Source organism: Bombus fervidus, chromosome 12 (genome assembly GCF_041682495.2).
Source record: "Bombus fervidus isolate BK054 chromosome 12, iyBomFerv1, whole genome shotgun sequence".
Lineage (NCBI taxonomy): Eukaryota > Metazoa > Arthropoda > Insecta > Hymenoptera > Apidae > Bombus > Bombus fervidus.
The window spans coordinates 1,570,460-1,593,223 of record NC_091528.1 but is presented as its reverse complement, the minus strand read 5'-3'; the positions used below and the strand labels follow the sequence as shown (position 1 = coordinate 1,593,223).

General features: G+C 29.6%; 5 protein-coding genes across 9 annotated transcripts; 2 read left to right on the top strand and 3 right to left on the bottom strand.

Annotated features, from left to right (window-relative positions):
• Positions 1–113: 113 nt before the first annotated feature.
• Positions 114–7,837, top strand: LOC139992783 (RNA-binding region-containing protein 3). 3 transcript variants are annotated; one of them, XM_072013982.1, is made up of 6 exons: positions 114–132; positions 6,001–6,480; positions 6,578–6,722; positions 6,799–7,248; positions 7,358–7,508; positions 7,589–7,837. In XM_072013982.1, exons 2-6 carry the CDS (start codon positions 6,235–6,237, stop codon positions 7,746–7,748), a joined length of 1,152 nt encoding a protein of 383 aa, XP_071870083.1. In that variant the 5' UTR covers positions 114–132; positions 6,001–6,234; the 3' UTR covers positions 7,749–7,837. The 3 variants fall into 3 exon arrangements, with proteins under 3 accessions (XP_071870083.1, XP_071870082.1, XP_071870081.1); XM_072013981.1 differs by lacking the exon at positions 114–132 and adding an exon at positions 5,607–5,753 and having other exon boundaries at positions 6,820–7,248; XM_072013980.1 differs by lacking the exon at positions 114–132 and adding an exon at positions 5,607–5,753.
• On the bottom strand, positions 649–5,253 carry LOC139992767 (probable ATP-dependent RNA helicase DDX5). Of its 3 annotated transcripts, XM_072013949.1 has the most exons (8): positions 4,934–5,244; positions 4,170–4,427; positions 4,043–4,095; positions 3,858–3,943; positions 3,418–3,698; positions 2,843–3,336; positions 1,311–1,553; positions 649–1,235 (listed from the first exon to the last, which is right to left on the bottom strand). In XM_072013949.1, coding segments are annotated over exons 1-8 (1,719 nt in total). In that variant the 5' UTR covers positions 4,936–5,244; the 3' UTR covers positions 649–933. The 3 variants fall into 3 exon arrangements, with proteins under 3 accessions (XP_071870050.1, XP_071870049.1, XP_071870051.1); XM_072013948.1 differs by having other exon boundaries at positions 650–1,235; positions 3,858–4,095; XM_072013950.1 differs by lacking the exons at positions 649–1,235; positions 1,311–1,553 and adding an exon at positions 1,889–2,444 and having other exon boundaries at positions 3,858–4,095; positions 4,934–5,253.
• Positions 7,838–8,267: 430 nt separating the features above from the next.
• On the top strand, positions 8,268–12,275 carry LOC139992790 (uncharacterized). Its single transcript, XM_072013993.1, has 5 exons — positions 8,268–8,670; positions 9,125–9,401; positions 9,481–9,764; positions 9,861–10,104; positions 10,221–12,275. The coding sequence occupies exons 1-5, from the start codon at positions 8,482–8,484 to the stop codon at positions 10,280–10,282; spliced, it is 1,056 nt and encodes a 351-aa protein (XP_071870094.1). The 5' UTR covers positions 8,268–8,481; the 3' UTR covers positions 10,283–12,275.
• A 2,330-nt stretch (positions 12,276–14,605) lies between these two features.
• Positions 14,606–16,355, bottom strand: LOC139992792 (uncharacterized). The gene is made up of 3 exons (XM_072013998.1): positions 16,208–16,355; positions 15,841–16,062; positions 14,606–15,558 (listed from the first exon to the last, which is right to left on the bottom strand). The coding sequence occupies exons 1-3, from the start codon at positions 16,352–16,354 to the stop codon at positions 15,085–15,087; spliced, it is 843 nt and encodes a 280-aa protein (XP_071870099.1). The 5' UTR covers position 16,355; the 3' UTR covers positions 14,606–15,084.
• Positions 16,356–16,464: 109 nt separating this feature from the next.
• LOC139992776 (uncharacterized) lies at positions 16,465–22,656 on the bottom strand. The gene is made up of 11 exons (XM_072013963.1): positions 22,538–22,656; positions 22,106–22,175; positions 21,142–21,421; positions 19,599–19,776; positions 19,076–19,302; positions 18,632–18,918; positions 17,700–18,524; positions 17,261–17,368; positions 17,065–17,166; positions 16,666–16,972; positions 16,465–16,584 (listed from the first exon to the last, which is right to left on the bottom strand). Exons 1-11 carry the CDS (start codon positions 22,593–22,595, stop codon positions 16,510–16,512), a joined length of 2,517 nt encoding a protein of 838 aa, XP_071870064.1. The 5' UTR covers positions 22,596–22,656; the 3' UTR covers positions 16,465–16,509.
• Positions 22,657–22,764: the final 108 nt, after the last annotated feature.

Below are 22,764 nucleotides of genomic sequence, written 5' to 3'. Positions count from 1 at the left end.
ATTTTATGAAATATAATTGCATAAAATACCGGAAATAATAGTATCGAGCAGGGAAAAATACATTAAAATAAAATATCAGATTGATAAGCAAACTATCAACTTACTAATGTCTTTTGTTTTTATAGCTTATAGGTAAGAACAACTCAGTTAATTTTGTTAAAAAGGATAATTTTATTAATATAACTTGAAATACATACGCACACGCACACGCGTACACGCACGCACACAGACACACACAACATAAAAATATAACAAAATACATTTAGTTATAATTCTTTAATGGGAAATTTTAGCATTTATATAACTTTTGATATATTCACGCAGAGAAATAAACAATTTATTTTATACATGTATCGAAATTTATTCAATAAAATTTTATCATCATAAATGAAGAATAATATTTGTGAAAAATATTAAATGTTAAGTTTTTTGTAATTATATTTAATGAACATCATTGTATTAAATTATATTTAATAAACATCATTTAACATTCTATATGTATATGATATGTATAACACAATATAACAAGCTAATTTCATTTAAATATTATTTTTCACAAAGCGTCCTTAATTAAAATATTTTTTACTTTAACACAAAATATTATTAACACAAAATATAGTATAGTTATAAATTATATAATAAAAACATAATATATATTTTTAACCTGAAATGTTTTTTAAAACATTTTGTATAATGAAATCTAGTTTTTAACTTTTAAAATAATACATACATATTTAACAAACATTATTTTGACCATTACTATTTTTTTATTTTTTTCTTTATCATGTATATAAAATACATGATATTTTTTGGTTCTGTTTCATATTTTGTGTATTCTTTATTTTATTTATCTTAAGATTAACACAAATGTAACTATACTGTTATTAACATACTTTGATAGTAAAATTTGTTTGTAATATAGTAAATGTATTTTTAGTATGTTGTTCCTCTATACTGATAAGTACTTCCATAATTATCTCCTCCCCCATAACTTGGTGCTAAATTGCTTTGCCCATAAGTTCTCTGTGTATACCCATACCCTGTATTCGGATTAGTTGAATTACTTTGTCTCATATTGTTATAGCTATTGTAGTCTGAATTTGAATAATTGTTTGAAGTAGATTGATAAGAATTTCCACCACGACCTCTTCCTCTCGTAGAACCACCTCTTCCTCTGGTATCAGTATTACCTCGTCTAGCATTACTTCTGTCATTGCTCATAAATCGTTTGCCACCTTTCACAAAAAATACAAAATAAATGAATTATGACATTTATTTAAGCTTCACATGAAAACAATTTAAACACATACTTCTGCTTCCATAACTTCCTGATTTAGCTAATTCTGCCATTTCAGTAAGTCGTGGATTTATATTTTGTCCTGCTTCTCTTAATACCTCTATTAAATCTCCTGCATGTTTCATGTTATGAGTTGTAAAGAATGCATAAGCGGTACCAGTTTGTCTTCTTCGTCCAGTACGACCAATTCTATGTATGTAATCTTCTGACGATGATGGATAATCAAAGTTTATTACATATTTAACATCATCCACATCTGTGAAAAAATATTTTACAAAATATAAGAATTTTCCTAATATTTATACTTATATGTATATTGTTTGTAATAATCATCACCCCATTTGTTGAGTGTGTCAAGTTCACAGAATGATCTTCAAACTTGTAAAAGTAATTATATAGAATGCTTGAGATGAAATATATAAAATGGTTTCGAATATATTAAATTATTATAAAATTTTTAAAAGTTTTTAACTTTTATTGAGATGGAACAATATCCCCCAATTTTCACTTAAATATATTTGTCTATAAGTCAGGTTTGAAAACCACCCACCTTTTAGTTGGAAATTCCATTTCAAAATCAGCAAAAACAGCCCCATTTACTTTTAAATGTAGGGTTATTCAGTCATGTATGATGGCCTAGAGATTAGACAGACACAGCGGTAGTGTCTGGTTTGGGATAAAGGCAGCATTTTAATGTTTAAGCCTGAATGCATTGACCTTTTTAGATTTTAAATAATAATTTTAACAATTAGAGGCACTAGAAAACGCTTGAGAATTGTTTGACATACTATAACGGCAAATCAATAGACAAAGATAAAAAAATAAATATAATATATACTACTTACATACATATGGTAAAACAGAATTTTTTTTTAAATGTATGATTACTTTATAATTATTGTATTATAAACATTTTCGATGTAATCATTATTATTATTATGTTATAAAATTAAAATCTGTATTAAATTCTTAAATTTAAATTCAAAAATATATAATACTATATAAGAATTTAAAAATTGAAAACACAGGCGTATGTTTAACATTTTGATATTGTTATTGATATAATACAAGCAAAGAAAAATAAAACATTCACTGTGTCTGCCCAATACTGGCAGTACACTGCGTTCACTTAGGGTACTCTGTGCCTCTGAAAAAGAAAAGCAGACAGTCTTAGTGGTAGCTTGTGTGCATTTCTTTAGAACCCTTCATATAAATTTTATTATTGAAAAAATATGTTTATTTAAATATTTATACATATAAGTAACCCTATATATGTTATTAATGATAAAAAAAATACAAACCTGCTTAAAATGTAAATCATATCATAAAGTATAAAAATAAAGTTAAAATAGAGTTTAATCTGTGTATTGTAAGGGCTCTGCTATCAAAAAATTTCAATAAATCACACATTGCTACATACATAGCTGTCCACTGGTCTTATTAATAACGCATCTGGCTAATCCAATAAGTGTTGCCAATTCCCATATTCACCCGATATTCTTGACTGTGTACATAATCTAAGTACTATGAAGAAGTAACGCATACCTAAGCCTCTAGCAGCTACGTCTGTTGCAACTAAAATAGGAGCTCTTCCACTTTTAAATTCCTGTAATACATGATCTCTTTCTTGCTGATTTTTATCGCCATGAATACTCAATGCTTGCCATCCATCTCGCCTGATATTTCTTGTAATATCATCCACTTTTCGTTTTGTTTCAACAAAAATTATTGTTTTATTTTCTTTTTCATTTCCAATTTCTTGAAGTAGTCTATATAATTTTAAATCTTTTTCAAACTCCTGGCAAACATCCACAATTTGAATAATATTATGATTAGCTGATAAAGTCAGAGAACCAATATTAAGATGTGTATAGTCAGTCAGAAAGTCTTCAGCTAATGCACGAACTTCTTTAGGCCATGTAGCTGACCACATCAAAACCTGTCTATCAGGTCGAATTTGTTCAATTATCTTTCTTATTTGAGGTTCAAAACCCATATCCAACATTCTATCAGCTTCATCTAATACTAAATATGTGCATCTAAAATAATGCATATTCAATATCATATATATTGAAAATATTTTAATTGTACATAATTTTAGTTAAAAATAAAAGTTATACCTGCGTAAATTTGTAGTCCCTCTTTCCAGGAAATCAATAAGTCTACCTGGTGTAGCAATACATATTTCAACACCTCTTTCTAAATCATGTGCCTGTGGGCCTTTGGGTGCACCACCAAAGATACAGGTATTTCTTACACCTGCTGCTTCTCCGAAACAATTAGCTACTTCCTGAATTTGTTGGGCTAATTCTCTTGTAGGAGCTAAGATTAAAGCAATTGGACCATCTCCATTACCAAGACGTGGTTGATGTATGATATGTACAATTGCTGGTAAAACATACTGAAATAAAAATATTTTAAAAGTTTATCAATTCATATAAACTCATTAAAACTTAATTTTATATACATGTATTATGTGCATATTTTAACTCTTAATAAAAAAAAAAACGTCTTTACATTTCTACAAGTTAAAAATTAATGTATCTCTAATTTGGCTCACTCCTAGCGTTTTTCCAGAGCCAGTTTGTGCAATAGCAACTAAATCTCTGCCACTAAGTGCAATAGGCCATCCTTGTGCTTGAATTGCTGTAGGTTGAGAGTATCCCTGTTTATGTATTTCATCCAATACATAAGGTGGAAAGTTTCCTTCCTCAAAATATTGAATAGGATTAGGTATATTGTCACCTTTTATAGTTATTTCTGCATTTTCTCTAAACTGGCATACTTCTTCTTTTGATCTGGTGTAAAGTATTGTATTGAAATTTATATTGTAGTTAAAAAGAATAATAAAAAGTGGATAAAAGGTTTTTACCTGCTTCTTACTGTAGGATGTTCAATATAAAAATCTTTACGCAAAGGTTCTAAAGATCTCACATCCCAATTGATTTTTCTAAGAGCTCCTCCAGGTTGTTTGTTTTTTACAATACCTCTGATATTATTAGTAGTGCCTCTACCACGTATACCGCATATATTAATGCTATTACCACGAATACTATCACTACCTCCTTTATTGTTACCTCTGCCACTACCACCTCTGCGGGCTCTATTGTGATCTCTGTCTCGATTAAACCTGGATACATAATCTATTTTAATTTATAATCAGTTTATTATTATATTATAGGATACAAATTTATTAGATATATTATATGAATTTCATATAAATTTAATATTCGTTATAATAACTGAAATATTTTAATGACTTGTTTGTTTATTTAGAGATATGTATACATTCCGTAATAAATGTATTTTTTTCATATAAGTATGTACTTTTTTAATAAAATTATGAGAGTAATATAAAAATTATTTTTTTATATTAATAACTACTTTAGTTAACGATCTATTGTAGATGTACGATAATATAGACATCTATATAGAGATATGTTAAAATATACAATCATTTTTTATCATAAATTTTGATTATTGATTACCATTATCTGCAATACGATTTGGCACTACATACTTGGTAACTACGATAAAATAAATAATTAAATGCTTATACTCTGAATTACATCCATGGAAATTTGAATACAAATGTTTATTATGTAACTTTCAATTAGGTTGTCAAGTCGTACTTACATTTGGAAATTGGAATATCCTTAAATACAACGAGCAACAGATTATTCTGCTTTGCGGTCACTTTCGCAAACGCCAATCGATACTTTAGTAGAAGCGAATATTAGGAACAGTCAATAATCCTAGTTGAAAAATTGTATTAAGCTTAGCACAAGCTATGAAGTCTCTTGACCGTGAAAATGCAATTGATATACTACGAATAAAATATAATCGTTGTCTTTAAACTTGCCGGTAAATTCGGCGGATCAAATTGACAAGTGAACTTCCGAAAGTAGTTCCGTATAAACTGTTTCCATGACAGCATTCGCGTAGTAGTATATAGAGAACGGATGAATTAAAACAAAAAAATATAAAATAGAATAGAATACTTATAGAACAGTTAGAAGAAATATCAAATATAAAATAAACGTAAGCAGAAATCTTCTTTTCGCGAAACTTACATTTAATTTAAAAACTTTGTAACTAACTTATTAAATATATTTATAGTTTATTATATAATTAATGGATTAATCTGGTTTTTGATCTTTATTACGTTCTTGTGGTAACAATAAAATTGACAAAAACTTTAGTTTAAGTAAAATTTCTAGAAACTATAAGTAGGAGTAGATAAAATTGTCAAAATTGAATATGCCGCGGTCTTATTAATTAATATATCTTAAGAAGATGTCGCTGGACTTTAGCCTCCAGGTTCATAATTTCCTTTCTGATGATGTGTATACTCCATACAAGTTCTTTATGTTTACGATCTGCAGTATAATCATAAATATAGTTTGACACTATTTGATAATTTTTTAAATTTAGGATGTCATCTGAAATAGCACATGTAATTTAATATTTATATACGTATGACTGAGAAATTATAAATAGAAATGAAAATTTTATTAAGTTTATGTTATAAATTATATTATGAATACTTAACCTGTCATAATCTGATATTTACTTAGATTCATTGTATTTTTAGTTTTCATTTTATTTTTCAAATTTTATATGGAATTCAGAAATAGGTTTTTAAATATATTAATAAAAATATTTATTCTTATTAAATATATTAACGAAATTATTTATTTTAGGCCTCAGATACACTTAGAATTCTTCATTTGCCACCAGAACTTTCTGATGAACGACGTAATGAATTATTAAAAAAATATGGTGCTACTAAAACCCGAACTTTGAGGTTTTCTAAAAAGTACACTATAACTTTTGCAAAATTCCAATCTCAAGAAATAGCCACACAAGCATTGTTACGTTTACATCAATTAAATGTCAAAGGACAATATTTAACAGTTGAATTTGCTAAAAAGTCTATGTCAATAGAAAAAACAGAAAATAATGTTGATAATGACAAACTAATAAAAGAAGAAAGTAAGAAGGAATCCACAAACAGATCTAACTTTCAAACATTTCTACAGAAACTAAATAGTTGGACTATGAACCAAGTTTTTACTCAGCCACCTCCACCAAATATACAATATAAATATTCAGCACCAACAAAAGGCACTTTAATAAGAATAGCCATACAATTATTAAAAGAACCAGTGTTTTATACTCAGGTGAAGAAATTAAAATATAATATAAAAGTATAATTTAATATACTATATTCTTTATTTATTTATATTCTTCATTTATTCTTTATTTATGTTTACATAGGTTTTACATTTGATGAATAGGATGAATTTACCACCTCCTTTTGAAGAGTTAGAAGCAGAATTTCCAGCACTTAAGGAAGCTTATGATATAGAAAAGTATAATGATATTTTTATAAAAGAAAGTTTATATACTAAAGAAAACGAAGGTAATGAAATTATATTTTCTCTTCTTCTTATGTTCTTTTTTTAAGTTATATATATTTAGTATATAATATACAATAGATATTTTCAATGAGGAAATAGAAGAAGAGGAATCGGAAATAGAGTCAAATGAGGAAGATAATGCAAAACCTATGGAAATTATACCTGTAAAAAGAAAACGTCCACAACATAAAAAACGTTTAAAAATTCCGAAATTTATTAATCCAAATAAACAAATAACATCTTCAAATTCTATACAAAAAGTTGTAAAACCAGCAGATATGTTTGAGCCAGTACAACGTGGTGAAACAAAAAATCTTAAAATTGAATTGAAAATGGTGGATAAACTCTTAGATGCTTCAAATAAAGAGGAAAATACTGATTCTAACAATGCTGCAGATGGTGGCTTTGGTTTAATGTTTCCACTTTCTAAACCCCTTGATCTTGCTGAAAATAGCGAAAATACTAAGGGTGTTGAGCAAGAAGTAATTACATCTAATCAATTAGCAAATAACAGAATTTCTGCTAATGGTAAGAATTATTATATTCTCAATAAAATATTGTATTCTTCTAAATATAACAAAACAATCAAAGAAAGAACATGTTAAGTTTTTTTTTCATTATATTTTATTCATTATAGATCAAAGATTACTTCCTGTTTTTAAAAATTACCACCCTGGAAAACCATCAAATCGTTTATATATAAAGAATCTTACAAAGCAAGTTGAAGAGAAGGATCTACATTATATTTATCGAAAATATATAGTACCTGAATTAAAAACAGAATTTGAGTAAGCATTAAATAAGAAGCAATTTGTTTGTTATATAATTTAATAACAATTGTTTCTAATAATAATATATTTTGTTTTAGGTATGATGTGAGACTTATGCAAGAGGGTAGAATGAAGGGTCAAGCATTTATCACATTGCAAAATGTAGAACAAGCACAGTTAGCTCTTAATGAAACAAATGGTTTTATTTTAAAAGATAAGCCAATGGTTGTACAGTTCGCTAAAATATCAAAAAGTTAATAAGAATTTTGTTTAATATGTTATATGTATTATATTATTTATAGTCAATACTAATTTTAATAAAGATAAATTTTTTACATGCCTAGTAATTTTATGTTACGATATGTAATATGTTATATGTATTATATTATTCATAATCAATACTAATTTTAATAAAGACAAATTTTTTATATACCTAGTAATTTTATGTTATGATATTTTGTTTGAAACAAAATAGAACTTATTGTAATGCATACTACATATTTACATTTACGAAAATTTTAATCACATGTATACTCTTGTAACGTGGATCTTTGGATCGATGCGGCGAAGTGATTAAATTCAGTACTTTCTACACAAAAGAATGAAAAATTTATATGATATATTATTTTTCTATTATTGATAAATTATAATCGCTAATTTTATGATATTCTGATGTATCGCTATCCGTAAATGTGTTATTTAATTTCCATAAAAACTTTTGTGAATATATGAAATAAGACCTCGCTTGAGTTATTTAGTGGCATGTCACAGCCGCGTCAGCGAAGATCGGCGCCCGCCTGGCATTTAGTAATTCGAAGACCTTCCACTAGAGTGCTATGTTTTGAGTTGTTCGATCTGTATCGTGTGCGTTAAGCGTTCGGTTCACCGATCACCGTCGAGTTGTAACCGTATGTGCTGTCGCCGTCACTCTATTGCCGTCCCTCATTTCCGTCGTCGGTCTCGCACACGTTGACACGTCCTTTGTATTGCCATGGACGTCAGCTTGCTGCTTCAGCATTCACAATATGCGTTACCTGTGGGTATCGTGCTTGTATGTGCAATTCTCGTTTTCGTCTTTGGTTTCAAGAAGGCCGAACAACCACCTTTTGCACAACTTTCGGTAGGCTCCGACGTGGACCGGAAATTTGCCAACAAGAAACGTAGCAAGATCAAAGAAAAGGTTAGCACGATATAAGTGAGCGATTCAAACAATATATCTTTCTTTTTTTTTTTTTCGAATCAACTGACAATGCAAATCTATCAATCTTTATCGTTTACCCTCCATATGGTTGTCTATTTGTTGCAAGTATTTATACACGAACACATGGTTGATAATCAGCTGGCATCGCCAGTTGAAAACGATTATTCGTTATCGTCTTTTTCAATGTGTAAAATGCAATTTAATTATGTACATGCTGTTCAGAGTCAATATTATTATCCCTTTCTCTACTTTTTTGAAATATTTTATTATTCATTGTATCATAATAGACATTTATGTATCCATTTTTAAAAAATTCATAGAACTAGGGCAATTTTAATTAATATAGTTTTGTTTTTTGTCTGTATACAAATTATAAAAAATGAAAAATTTATGTATTCTAAATTTTTATTGAAACAATTTATGTATATTGCAGAAATCTGTTAATGGCCAAGTTACAATTGAAAAGCCAAGTCCTATTAAAAAATCTGTATCAACAAAAACGGATGCTGCAAAGAAAGCTGTGTCTAAATCAGATGATATTGAAGGAAAGCTGAAAGAACGAAAACAAGAAGATAATAAAATTTCTGTAACAAAAAAAGATAAAGATCAAGTTGTAGTAAAAGTTGGCAAAGAAAACAAAGTTGAACAAGTGAAAAATAAGAAGAACATAAAGAATTTATTCCAAGAGAAGCCAGTTGACTTCGATGAAGGTAACATCCTATTGAACATTTTTAAATGACTTTTAAAATGGTATTCTAGATAAACATTAATTTTATGTTTAAAATATAGGCGACTGGGAACAAGCTTATTCACGAAAAGATAAGAAAAATAAGAAAAAAGAAGAAGAATCTCCTTCAAAGAAGAACAAAAAGAATGCTAAAAAGGCTGATTTAATTAATGAGGATGTTACAAAACAAAAAGTTTCAGAAAAAACAGAAATTAAAGATAAAGTTATTAAGGAAACAGAAAATAAAGAATTGAAAGATAAGGAGAAAAAAGATGTGATACTTACACCTATTTCCAACGAGGAAATAAATAAGGAAAAAGAACAACAAAAGGAAGAACAAACTAAGGTATTCTTTAAATGTTCATTTAAATGTTTATTTTCGTATATATATATGCTTAATATTTAATATTATAATAATTAATGCAATTTAATTATATTTAAGAATGAAAAGGTAGAAAAAGAAGAGAAAAAGAGTGGAAAGTCAAAGAAGACTAAGAAAGTTTCTGAAAGTGAAAACACCTCTGTAGTGACCCCACCTACATCAAAAGTAGATAATAAAGTTCAAGAACAAAGAGCAAAAAAGAAGGATGAGAATACAGAAAAAGATTTAGATAATTCAGAAGAAAAAAGTCCTAAAGCTATACAAACACAAGAGAAGACTGGACCAGTGTTTGATGAATTAGGAGGTAATTTTGTCCACTGTAATAAATTCTATTTTTGTAGTTTCGAATATGGTAATAATAATATAAATTCTTGGATCTCAATAGTAGAAATCTTATACGTGTTCTTAAACATATTTTAGATGTCTGGACAGAAGCCAAACCTCAAAAGAAAAGTAAAAAGAAAGCTCGTAAAGATAACTGAGGGTGATTAAGTATGATGAAAATTACGTTCCTTGTGAAAAGGAATAGAGTGAGAATCCTGCTTGGTCCAAACGACATGTGTCATTTCGGACTTACCAGGTGTGTTTTAAGTGACTTACCAATTAACCACCTGACCAAATTGTTCCTTCCCCTTGTACATAATGCCAATTGGACTAGGTTGTTCGATCAGTTCGATTTTACATGCTACATGACTGCAGGTGCAAAAATCGTTGTATGCAGAAAAAATCTTTGTTAACTATTGATTTTTTCAACATACTAATTATCTGCTTTAATGAAGCTGCTTTGCATTTAACGAAAGAGGCATAAGTCATAGTTTTCACTATAAAATAGTTATTATATATATATTATTCTTTTAAGGATTTTCATATATGTCTATAATGATGCATTAGTATTCTGTGAGTTACAGCTACATCTCTTAGTATGTATTTTTAAGAGTTTCATTGTAAGTATAAATTGTTAACAAATAGTACTTATGTCCTTTACGTTTTGTCAGCAAGTCCTATAAACAATATTTTTGCTAGGTTATTCTGCAACATGTTTGCATCCACGTTAGTGATATTTTAAATATTGATTTTATGCATTATAAGTAATTCAAATGTTATAGATGCGAACGGTTGAAAGCCAAAACTTAGAAAATATGAGATATATTTCAAAACAATAATAAAATGCAGGACAATCTCTTATGGAGAAAAGTTTGCATTACTGATGTACATGTCATTTTCAATGTACTAAGAGAAATATTTTCTTATACTTGATAGCGGGTAATTTATTCCATCATATAGATCCAAAATTATATACTTTGTAATAATAAACTGTATGTAATATTTTATCATAAAAAGTACATCAGTAATGAATTTTAAGGATTGATATGTATTTATAAGCATATGCGAATCTGTGACAAAATTTGTGCCAAGTTGTGAAGAGAAGTAAAACAAGGTACAATGAAAGTCATTATACAATTATATATGATTAATTTATTAATTAAAATAGATGGTTTTAATTGTTATAACTGAATTTTATTCATTATTTATTTGTACAATATATAATTATATATATATTTTTGTTTTCGGATTTTAGTGTTTATATAATACCAGTAGGTATGTATAATACTTAAAAATATAAAAAATATTTAATTCATACCTAAAATACTTTTACTAATTATATTATGTGATTTAATAAAAATAAAATTGTGTTCTGACTTTCAAAGTATCTAGTTATTAAATATATTTAATAGAAAAGAAGGTACTGTTTACTGCAAATATTATCTTTTCATGTATAAGAATAATTCTACTGAACAAAAATCTGAAGGAAGTCTATTAACGAGTATGATCAAACGTGGATCAAATAATCAAAGTTATTATGTTGTCTTTTAATTTTTTACGAACAATCTAATCCAGCCGTTCACATTTTATGCCATGTATAAAATATAGTGAGTATATTGATTATACATTAAAGGTTTTCTCTGAATAGTCTTTTTAACTAATGTAATTTAATCGTTAATATCTACATTATGTATAGTAATATCGCATATGGAAATGCAAGAGTTAAACTCTATAAGAGAAGTAATATCTTGAAAGGAGAATTAAATATTAAGAATGTCTTTAAAGAAAACATTAAAATTGAGTACTATATTCAGAGATTTTTGGCTTCTATTTTCTGAAAAAATGAAAAAACAAAAATTTGAAATCGAAAAATGATGTTAGTTGCAATCGCGTTATCGCGAATAAATGCGTAATAATTAATATAGGAGATGCATTGTAACGTCATTTGCTCGAAACAATTTACTAATTAGTGTTGTATGTTAATATGTAAAGATAAAGAAAGAATATTTAGGGTGTATGGCGAATGAAATATTGTGATAAGTATACTGTATACCTGAGCGTTACATGAACGTTGTAAAATAGTACTATTAAATAATATTATCATTTATAGCTTTTACTTATAAAAAGAAAATGAAAAAATATTCGTTTAAATAGTTCTCCATATTTTGTACTTTTACCCTTAATATATTTTCACAAAATATTCATTCTACCTGTATGTTTTGAGATATACATACAAGCTATTAAAGATTTTAGTATTTCACATATTTTAAAAAATTCTTTGTTATAAAATATTGATACTTTGAAAAAAAGAAAGATTTCTTTATATAAATACAATTTTTTCGAACGAGTTTCAATTCTATATATATATATATATATATATATATATATATATATATATATATATATATATATATAGTGTGGAACCACGGATCGTTATTACTATGTAAAATTCAATGAAATATAGTCGCTTGTATCGAGTGACCCCATCGAGTGCCAAAAGTATATGTTATACTTTACTATGGGCAACTGTTGTATAATAATTTTTGGTAATGAAAAGACTTTAATATTCATCTTTCGAGTATTTATGAATATATCGTCTCTACATTTCTAATTTTATGTAGCAAGCACTCTGCATTTTTATAATTTTACTTTCCTATACGTAATTATTCAAACGAATTGTTGGAAGTACCTATTCAACTATAATTGAAATAATAAAAAGGAAACGTACGGAATGTAAAGATTTTTCTACAGACGTTATGATCAGTGTTGAAATAACGATTTTTCTTACTAATAAGAGTTGTTACACTTCGTTGTTTAAGGTGTAAACGGTACTAAGGAAAAGTAAAAAATATAGTCTTTATTTTGTTTCTATTGCAACTATAAATGCAAACATCGCTTAAATAATTCATGTTGCGCGTATACTATCCATATTCAGTGTTACAGCTGTATTAAACTTATATATTTAAGTGGACAATTGATCGAGCAAAGCTAAATGTAATTAATTATAGTTTTATATTACGAACGATTATGTAATGTTATTGTTCAATGCTGGTCGTAAGAAACGTTTATATTTACCAAATAATCATTGGTGAACTTAAGTTCAACGATCGGGACAATTTGAGTAGCTGCCGAATCATGCGGTCTAAGTATTTAATATCATATTTTTGTATGTAATATTCTTCGGGTTACTAACTCATGTGACGACACAATGACAAAGAGGCGAAGTTAATTCGGTTAATGAGCCTGGAAATTAAGGGAGTTTTTAAAATCGTGTTGATAAAAGGATATCATATTTTGAATAACATTTATATGCACTTTATTCGTCTATCGAGTAATTAAATATCGATGTAAAAATCACTATAAAACTGTTGCTATCGCAAGATCCTAATAAAAAAAAAGAATTACACAAAAAATTAAATACTAATGATATAAGGAAGTCTTTTCAACAAAACTAAATTTAATTGTACTGATTATGATTAAAAAAATATTATCGCTATTGTATATATGTATAATATATTAATCAGCAATGTTCTTTCTAATTAAATATATACGTATGTGCAATTTTATTGTATACTGAAGTGGTAGTAACTTGAAAAACTAATGATTGAATAACGTGGTCTATACAAGTACCATTGTAGAGATATTTCAAAAGTGTCGATCAGTGTCCAACGAAATTAATTATATTTCTAAACATACATATATGTATTTTGATTGTAGCTTAATGAGACTACTGTAGTTTCATATAGTGATTATGATGTGACGTCGATATTTTGCTTGAGTGTAGTTCAAAGTAATTGAAATATTTTTTGCTAAAGAAAGTCTTTCTCCTCATATAAATAAATGTACGATACGAAGTTAAGTTTAGTGGCCTAACGCTTGCAATATTATTAACCTGATAGTGATGCACTTGGACTCTGATCATAATAGAAATATCGAATATAGAATAAACGAAACTAAGTGCAGACTAGATAAAAGGATATTATTCCGTGAAACAGAAATATCATGGTTATTCACGATGTATTTTATTCATCAAAAGTGTTAACATAGCTGCTGATATTACGATATCTATATAAATATATTTGTGTAAAATGCGTGTATTTCAGTCAGTTCAAATACTATGTATAGCGTACGATTTAATGTTGAAATCGATATAAATGGAATTTTCTTTCAAAATCGATGGAAAAAATATAATTTAAGAGAAATATTCTGTTTCCAACGGCTGCATATTCTTATTTGAATTATGATATCATTATAAATTATGAAAATTTATATAAGTCCTTGCAATATAAATATTTCGTAGCTGTAAGTTTAAACTACATGATCAAAGCTACTACAAAAAAAAAAACCGCACAATCGGTACAAATGCGAAAATAGAATATTTCTCGTTCCGTACTTACATTTTTGATTGTGACATTTTTGGGATAGAAGTATAAGAGAAAAAAAATGCATTACAAAATAAAGAAGAGGCAAAAAGAGGTAAATGAAATGAGGAATAAAAATTATATTTTTCAACATTCAGTTGCAACCATTCACTGCGCCCGCCCACTAATTATCGTTACAATGAATGTTTTGTACATATTTAATTGTCATTACAGTTTTTAAATATTGTATAAGGAAGGCTAGTTTATTTCACGTTTCAAGGGACCACAGAATATAGACAAATAATAAAACATACAGAACCTCGTTTCTCATTTTACTTTTTCATCAGCTGTTCCTTCATTATTCTCTTTTAGTTTCTACTTCCTACATGAAATTATTTACATTATATAAACTTGTACAGTATCTATTCTTTTTTTTTTTTTTTTTTTACTAATTAATCTACTCATCGTTCGGAACACAAACAATATCGTTGGAATACATACGTTTTACATTTATGATTATCATATTTTACTTTCATTATTAAAAACAATCATTTACTTAAATTCGTTTTTCTAGTTTTCCTAAATGTTACTTTCTACGCTTATTTTCGAAATCCTTTTTTAGGGTATTTGCTGCATTTCCTTTTGAATGGTTTAACAGGCTTCGAATCGCTCTCGTTCTCGATTTTGACTTTATTGCTCTTTCTTCCCAAATCAGTAGATTTCATTCCTTTGTGTCTAATTAACAATCTTCCATTCTTTCTGGACGATCTGTTTTTATTCTTAACTCTTTTCTTCCTCTTGCGTTTCTTTTTACGATCCATATTAGCTATTATCGCTTCTGTGTCGGCGGACACTTTCACTTTCGGTTGCTGAATTGTAACAGTTACCCTCACAAAGAGATCGTACAGAACATCGCCACAAAATTCACCAAAGCAATATTCTTCTCCACACTCAGCACAAGTTTTTACGCTACTTTCGATCATACCGGCACGGTTTTTACTGCGTCTAATGGGGCTTATAATTGATCGTCGTTCTTTAGCAACTGTTTTTGCTTCTAGTTTTCCCATTTCTACCTGAGAACATAATACAATGTAAAATAACTACACGACCTAACGATTAATTTTAAAAGTATGGTTCCCAAAACGCTACACATAAATAATAATATTCACAGCTTAAAGCTATTAATGCAGAGTAATCTACGAATCATCAAATATTCAAGTTGGCTCTGATAGTTCGAAATGTTTCAAACAAAAGTTTATTGATATAAAATGAGGAATCTACAAATGTAAAAAAATGTTTCAAAAGCTAATTTGATTGGTGTGTGCGGAATTACGAGGCCTAAATAAAATAAATACCAATCTGGAAAACATTTCTTCGTCTTGTCGATGCTTTGGTCTGATCGGCGTTAACATTCTCCAATCAATAGCAACCTGTTGTAACTCATGAAGATTCAAAGCTCTCATGTCTGGAGGTATCGGATTTCCATAATTCCATTCCTTTCCAAATGCTTTCAGTTCTCTTCTGGTTGGCTTCCAGGAAAATTCTTTATCGCGCACTTTTGCATCATCTTTTTTTACCTATTACCATAATTATTCCATAATTATCAGAGAATAGAATTTTCAGATTTTGATAGTGAATTTTTTGTCAATTTATTACACCGTCAAAGGATCTTAATTGTACACGATCGTGGAGGAACAGTTAAATTATTCGTATTACTCCAACCTTTTCCGGTTTAATTTTAAATTCAGGGCAATTTTCGAGCAGTCGCCGGAATTCTTCTTGAGAATTACAGGTTGCTTTACTTAGATCAGGTAATAAATTTGCATCCTTCTTATCTTCTTTTAGAAGATCGTCCAATTGGAAGGCCATTATTTATATCTGTAATCCAAGAAAAATATTCAGATCTCATTTTCCGATACGTAAATCATTATTCCTTCCTTATGCTGTCTGTACAAATTCGTTTTCTACAAAAATAAAACGAAAGAAACGAAAATGTGAACAATAACGCGATTGTTTGCTTTTTGTTAAAAGATCTCTGATGCAACGGGAGAGATTAGGCATCTCTCGGAATCCCATTCGATCTGTTTCATTAAAAGACCCTGCAAGATAGATTTACATATATCAATTTATGGAACACTAATATATTTAAAAGCGTCTCTATTTTGTTATACAACACGTACATTTTTCAAGGTAGATAATTTAGATAGAATTTCTTGTCCGCACCAAATATTAGAATTGTCATTTCGTGATCCTTTATTATCAGTATTATTAATATGAACATTGTTCAATCGAGCTTTATCACTTTGCTCGCATCTATTTTCTTCGATAGAGATTCTCCCATTCTTGTCAGTTCTCAATGGTATGATAGAGTTTAAACTATCCATCGAAAGATCTGCATCATAGTTGTCAACTTTTAATTTTGATCTATTTAATGTTCGAATTTTCGATTTAATATTCATAAACTTTCTTCTGTCAGGAGATGGTGATCTATCAAAAAACACAGTTGATTATCTGTTATAATATTTCTTATATAATATTTTTAATGCACGAATCGAAATATTAATAAGAATTACGTGTACCTAGAACGTTCATCGCTGGATTCAACTTGACGTCTCCTCAATCGCAATCGTCGTTGATAATGAGGATCTTTTTCGCTTTGCGTGCGATATCGAGTTCCAGGTCTAAGAAATTAACAATATTTAAACATTTTTCATACTGCGATGAGATAACCGTTAATTAAATATTAATCTATGTTTGAACATTATAAAAAATTACCTATTAGCATTCCACTGTGGTCTAGATTCGATAGCTCTTCTAGGTTGAGGTTTCGACCGAGGAAAAGTTTTTACGATAATGTCTTCCGCCGATCCAACGTTAGCAGACCTTTTAAATTAACGAAACATTGCACGTAACATTTAATATCGTGCAAATGTTAGTTAGAAGATAAAATATTTGCATATTTATAAACACCCAAATATAGCGAAAGCAAGCGTAACTTGTGTTATAATAAATAATGTATATACGTGCAAATAAATATACAACAAAAGATAGTAATATAAAATAAAAATAATTGTGTAATAAAGTGCGTAAAAAATAGAATTTCGAGAAACGAAATGAAATCATAATTACCGCTTCTATTTGCAAGACAGAAGAATAATATCCTCTACGACTCTTCAAGTTTTGAAGTGATTCAATGCATCATATTACGACTCACTTTTCAATGTCCCTTTTAATAGCATTCGTTGCATCCTTGCGGTCCTTCATAGAAGTATCCTTAGTGGTCAAGTCCTGCACTTTCTCCGGAAAATCCTGAACATTGTTTTCTATATCTGTTTGCGTACCGAAATCTCGGCCATTTATAGCTCTGTACTTGCTTGGCGTGAGTAATCTATTCTCTACGATCATCGATGATATCCTGGAGGAATTTGGGGTAAAGTTCGAACTGCCTATATTCTGTATGAAGGTATTCAAGCCTACAGATAAATTACTGTTCGAATTATTTTCTAATCTTCTTGGTGTTGGAGTCAACACCAAGTTGACCAATTGTAGATTTGCCTTGCTGAGTAGTTCCGAATCTTCAAGTCGACCACTTAGCACAATGGCTACGTCTTTACTAACAGGAACTTGGATTGGTTTTATGTCATCCATATTTTGTTCTGATTCGTTCATCGTATTATTCTCATCGCTATTGTCATTGTGTGTTTTGTTACTATCGTTATCAACATTATTATATTCCCCTGTATTTGATATTTCTTTTTCGACAGTTTTGTTTTCGACATCGTCATTATTAGAAGATAGATTCTGTTGACTTCCTGCACTCGCGCAATTTTGACCGACCTGGTTTTCATTCGAAGTATTGGATTCACAGTTTTTAAGAGATGCAATGGGATTCTCTTCGCTATTTTTTTCGCACTTTCGCCGAAATTTCTTTTGTTCTTTTGCTAAACGCTCTGCTGCTTCTAACACTTCACGCATCGCCTCAGCTTGTCTTAATTTAGCCGCTTCTCGGTCTTTTAATTTTCTTTGTTCTTCCTCAAATCTAGGATAAAGATGATTTCGTATAGACTTATTGAATTAATTATACTTATATTTACTTGGTAGAGACACGTATAATCAGTTGTAAAAATAAACTCAATATATTTATACCTTTCCTTCTCCTTTTCCCTTTCTCGTTTGATTCGTTCTTCCTCTAATCGTTCCTCCCTCAAACACCGCTCCTTCTCTTCTTTCCTTTGTCGATCCTTTTCTTCAAGTTGTTTTTTAATCGCGCTCTGAAGTTCTAGAGCTTTTTGTCTTCTTACTTCTCGTTCTTGAAGAATTTGTGCATCGACAGGAATATTTTGACCACGAAGATAAGTCTTGTTATCGGATCCGATCGAACCTACCGTTGAGCTGTCTGAACTACTCGCACTCTCGTGATTAATAACCAGAACCTTGATAAATATTAATATAAAGTTACAAATTCTGATTATAGGAGATAATAGCTAACATGATATATATCAATAGAAGGTACGATATTTGTTCTATTGATTTAAATTTGTATTAAATAGTTATCAAAATCGAGTTACAAGGTATTTCTGATAGTCATACTTGGCTCGAATGTCCCAATCTTGACAACCAAGACGGTGGTGGTGGATCTCCTCGTGTAGTCTCCTGACCCCAGACACCGCCCCATCTTGGCCTGTTAAGTTCGCCTATTCTACCATCAGATAATCTCCTCGATGGTGGTAATGAACTTTCAGGTGTTGTGTGATAAGGATTCTGCCACGTCTTTTCGGTCATGTCCGCTCCTAGTGACTTGCAACTGGGCAACAGCGCTACAGAATAAAACAGGAAATTACCTATTATTTAAAAACAAATATTATTTTATCGACAAATGTGAGTGCTTCTTTTTTAAAAAAATCGAACATAACTCTCCACATACATATGTAAGAAACTGTAATAACTAATAATAGGAAGTAAATAGCTTAAGGCAAGAACAAGATGATTCTAAAAATCGAATTCGTAGATGACATACTCTAACGTGTCATGAACTTATGCAATATGATCTGGTACTTACTGTATGATATAATATGTTAAGCTTCTTACTCCAAAATCTACCATACCAACTTACTTCCTTTCGCTGATACAGGTATGTCTACAGAGTCGCTGGCGTAACCGGAAGTTTCCCCTTCGCGTTCTTCACCTTGCGAGCCGTACTGATTGTTTTTCGAATTCTCGTAACGATCGTAAAGTCGACGTTTCTCGGAATGATAGTGTAAGCCTTCTGTAGCGAAGTCTCGTTGTTGGCCCTAAAATACCAAGCAATGAATTTGTTCTATAAAGGCAAAATAAAACGGTTCGCGTGACGAGAGAGCAATTCCCTACTTTTTCATCAATCTGGATATCGTGTTCCCTTTAACGCGCATATAAATATACATATACATATACATATACATATACTTATAGTTAGATATGATTACTGTACCAGTACGAGACAGGGACGACAAACCGTGATAGGGTTCTGTATCGACTTTTGAGATTTGTAGGGTCTGTTTGCTATCTTGACATAGGTTTAAGCTTAAGTGAATACGATTGCTTTGCCTTTATCGTGTTTCGTTATTTTAACGAGAACAGTTTTTATAAAATAAATGCTTCGTAGGAAAAGAATTATTTTCTATTTTAAAAAGGAATTATTATAAATATATTCTGTTATAGCTATATTTCCTTAAGTGCTTATATTATTTATTGCGTTATTGATTGCATTGAAAATATTTGGATTTATTTTATATTGTTATATTGTTATTTTATATGAATTTTAAAAATATGTAACTATCTTAAATTTTATATACATATAACTCGTTATGTAGCATCATAATTTTCTTCCAGTTCAAACTACAACAATCTATAGCAAATATATGTAATTGCTTCAACTTTACACATACAGTGACTTCCAAAAGTGTCGCAACACCCTTTGAAACTGAATTTGGTCATTTGGTCCAGTTTTAAAAAAGTTATTCAGTCTTAAATAGTGTTGCACCAGGTGTGGTAGTCATTGCATGCCTCATGTATATTCAATATGAAAATTGGGATATGTACAAAGTATGTAATTTTGGTAAGAAACTTGGTTATATACAGACAAGGAGTAGTCAAGAGGTGAGTGAACTTTGGTTGGAAGATAAGAATCGATTTGCCAGACTGCCTTACTTTTGCTTTCCCCTCACGAGTAACACACAATCACGTATAACTTTCAACACAGTCTCGAAGCGGCAATTAAAAGCACGTGCTCATTTGTTATTTCGTTATCATATAGAACGGCTTTTAGAACAAATTTTACGTAATGAATATTCAAAAATAATCAATCATACACAATACATAAGCGCGGTATGTAGCGTAAAAAGTAGGACAATGTTACGAATTTTCAAGTATAAAAAGAAATTACGATCATCTTAAATTCTGCACTACATATTTTGTTGTTCGCTTACCTTCTTTATATATTTATATATGTATCGTTTTACAATATTTTTTATTTAATAAAAATCGTATGTCTAATAAGTAACATATCCCGTTAGAATTTGTAATTTATAATTTACAATTTATATTTTATAATCGTTATTCCTGGTCACAATCATTGAAAGTAATCGAATATTTTTGTGAGCCCCTGTATGTTGACGAACCTGACAATGATATTGTTGCTGATCCTTGTTATAAATCGGTGGTAAGCTCGGACTTCTGTGCCTAATCTGCGAAACTTCCGACTGCTCGTGTAGATTTATCAAGCTACCACCATTGCAATCCAGACATTTTACACTCGTACCGCCGTTTCCGGAACTCTCTGTCACCAGACTCTTCAGGCTGACGGTGCTTCCATAATGTCCAGCAGCACGAAAAGGTTTCGAGGACGATTGCTTGTCTTTCGTTTCCGTCAAGGACATTCTTGCGCCATTCGGATAGGTGCTGCGTTACACGTTTTATTAATACATCGTACAATAGTAATAGAAACACCTTGATTTACAATCGGATCGATGCGAGCCTCTCTGGCTAACATTGAACACGTTTATTTAATATCACTAATCTAACGAATTGGGTACGAGTACTTTGACCCTATTCGATTGTTGATGAGTTCTTGAATAATTTAACAAAATTCTTTAGCTTTTATATGGAATTTATGTTCATAATGCTTACTATATTAACGTATTAACCGAGAAAGATGAGTTAACTCGTCACTCAGATTGCCAATCTCTTGGATATAATAATATCTTTATTTAAACTTTCAATTTTGCAAAAACCAGAAATCTAGCTGAAACTAATTTAGCTTTGGTAACATCTGATTGGATGATTATGAAAGTTTCTGGTTAAAGGATAATCCGTTTAACAGATGAAATATCCTTGATCTACTCCTCTAGTGTCTAAATATTATTTTAAGTTATATACGAAAACACGAGCAATTGAAAAATAATTATACGTAATGTCTATTTGATTACTTAAACATCATCTTCTTAATAGTTTTTTACACGACTTACTCTGTACTTAGAATAAATTCAATTAATAAATATATTTAAAGAGTCTTGGTGTTTTTGAATGAAAATTTTAAAACAACTAAATTTATTGTGACCTTTATTGTATTTTTGGTATACTTACCGAATATTGGTGCGGATATTGATGTTATTTTTCAGAAGGCCCCAACTTCCGCCAAGACGTGCCATTTCTTCTACAGTATCCGTATAAAGTATTAATTTGCCGCGCAATATTATCATATTTTCATGCTAATATCTCTCTCATATTTAATTCAGTATGTACATAAATGAACATTATTTTGTATTCTCTACTGGCTACTTCTATTAAGATTTCATATGACCTAATGTAATTTACATTTCCATCTAAATTTACTACGATTTCGATACGGTACACAGCACGCGATATGCTATTTTTGTATCAAATATATTATTGCAACTTTAGTTTTCATATTTTTCAATATCTACGATCATTTTGAGCAAATCTCAAGGACGCTAAATTTTTTCCCAAGATTATCGAGTATAGGATCATTCGAATGATTGGAATTTTGAGACCTACCTCTCTCTCTCGCCCATTGGATCCTTTTTTGTTCCACTAATGACGTTCTCCCGAACATTGTTGGCGCGCGACACGTTTCGCGCGAAAAGAGATTTGCACGTTCGGTAATGAGGATACGGTCAAATACGTAGGGAAAAAATAAAACAGAACCTACATCAATCAGTCCTTATTTAATGCCAACGCACGGCAGTTTTACCTATTTAGCCGTTTTCGATCTCCGGGCGATG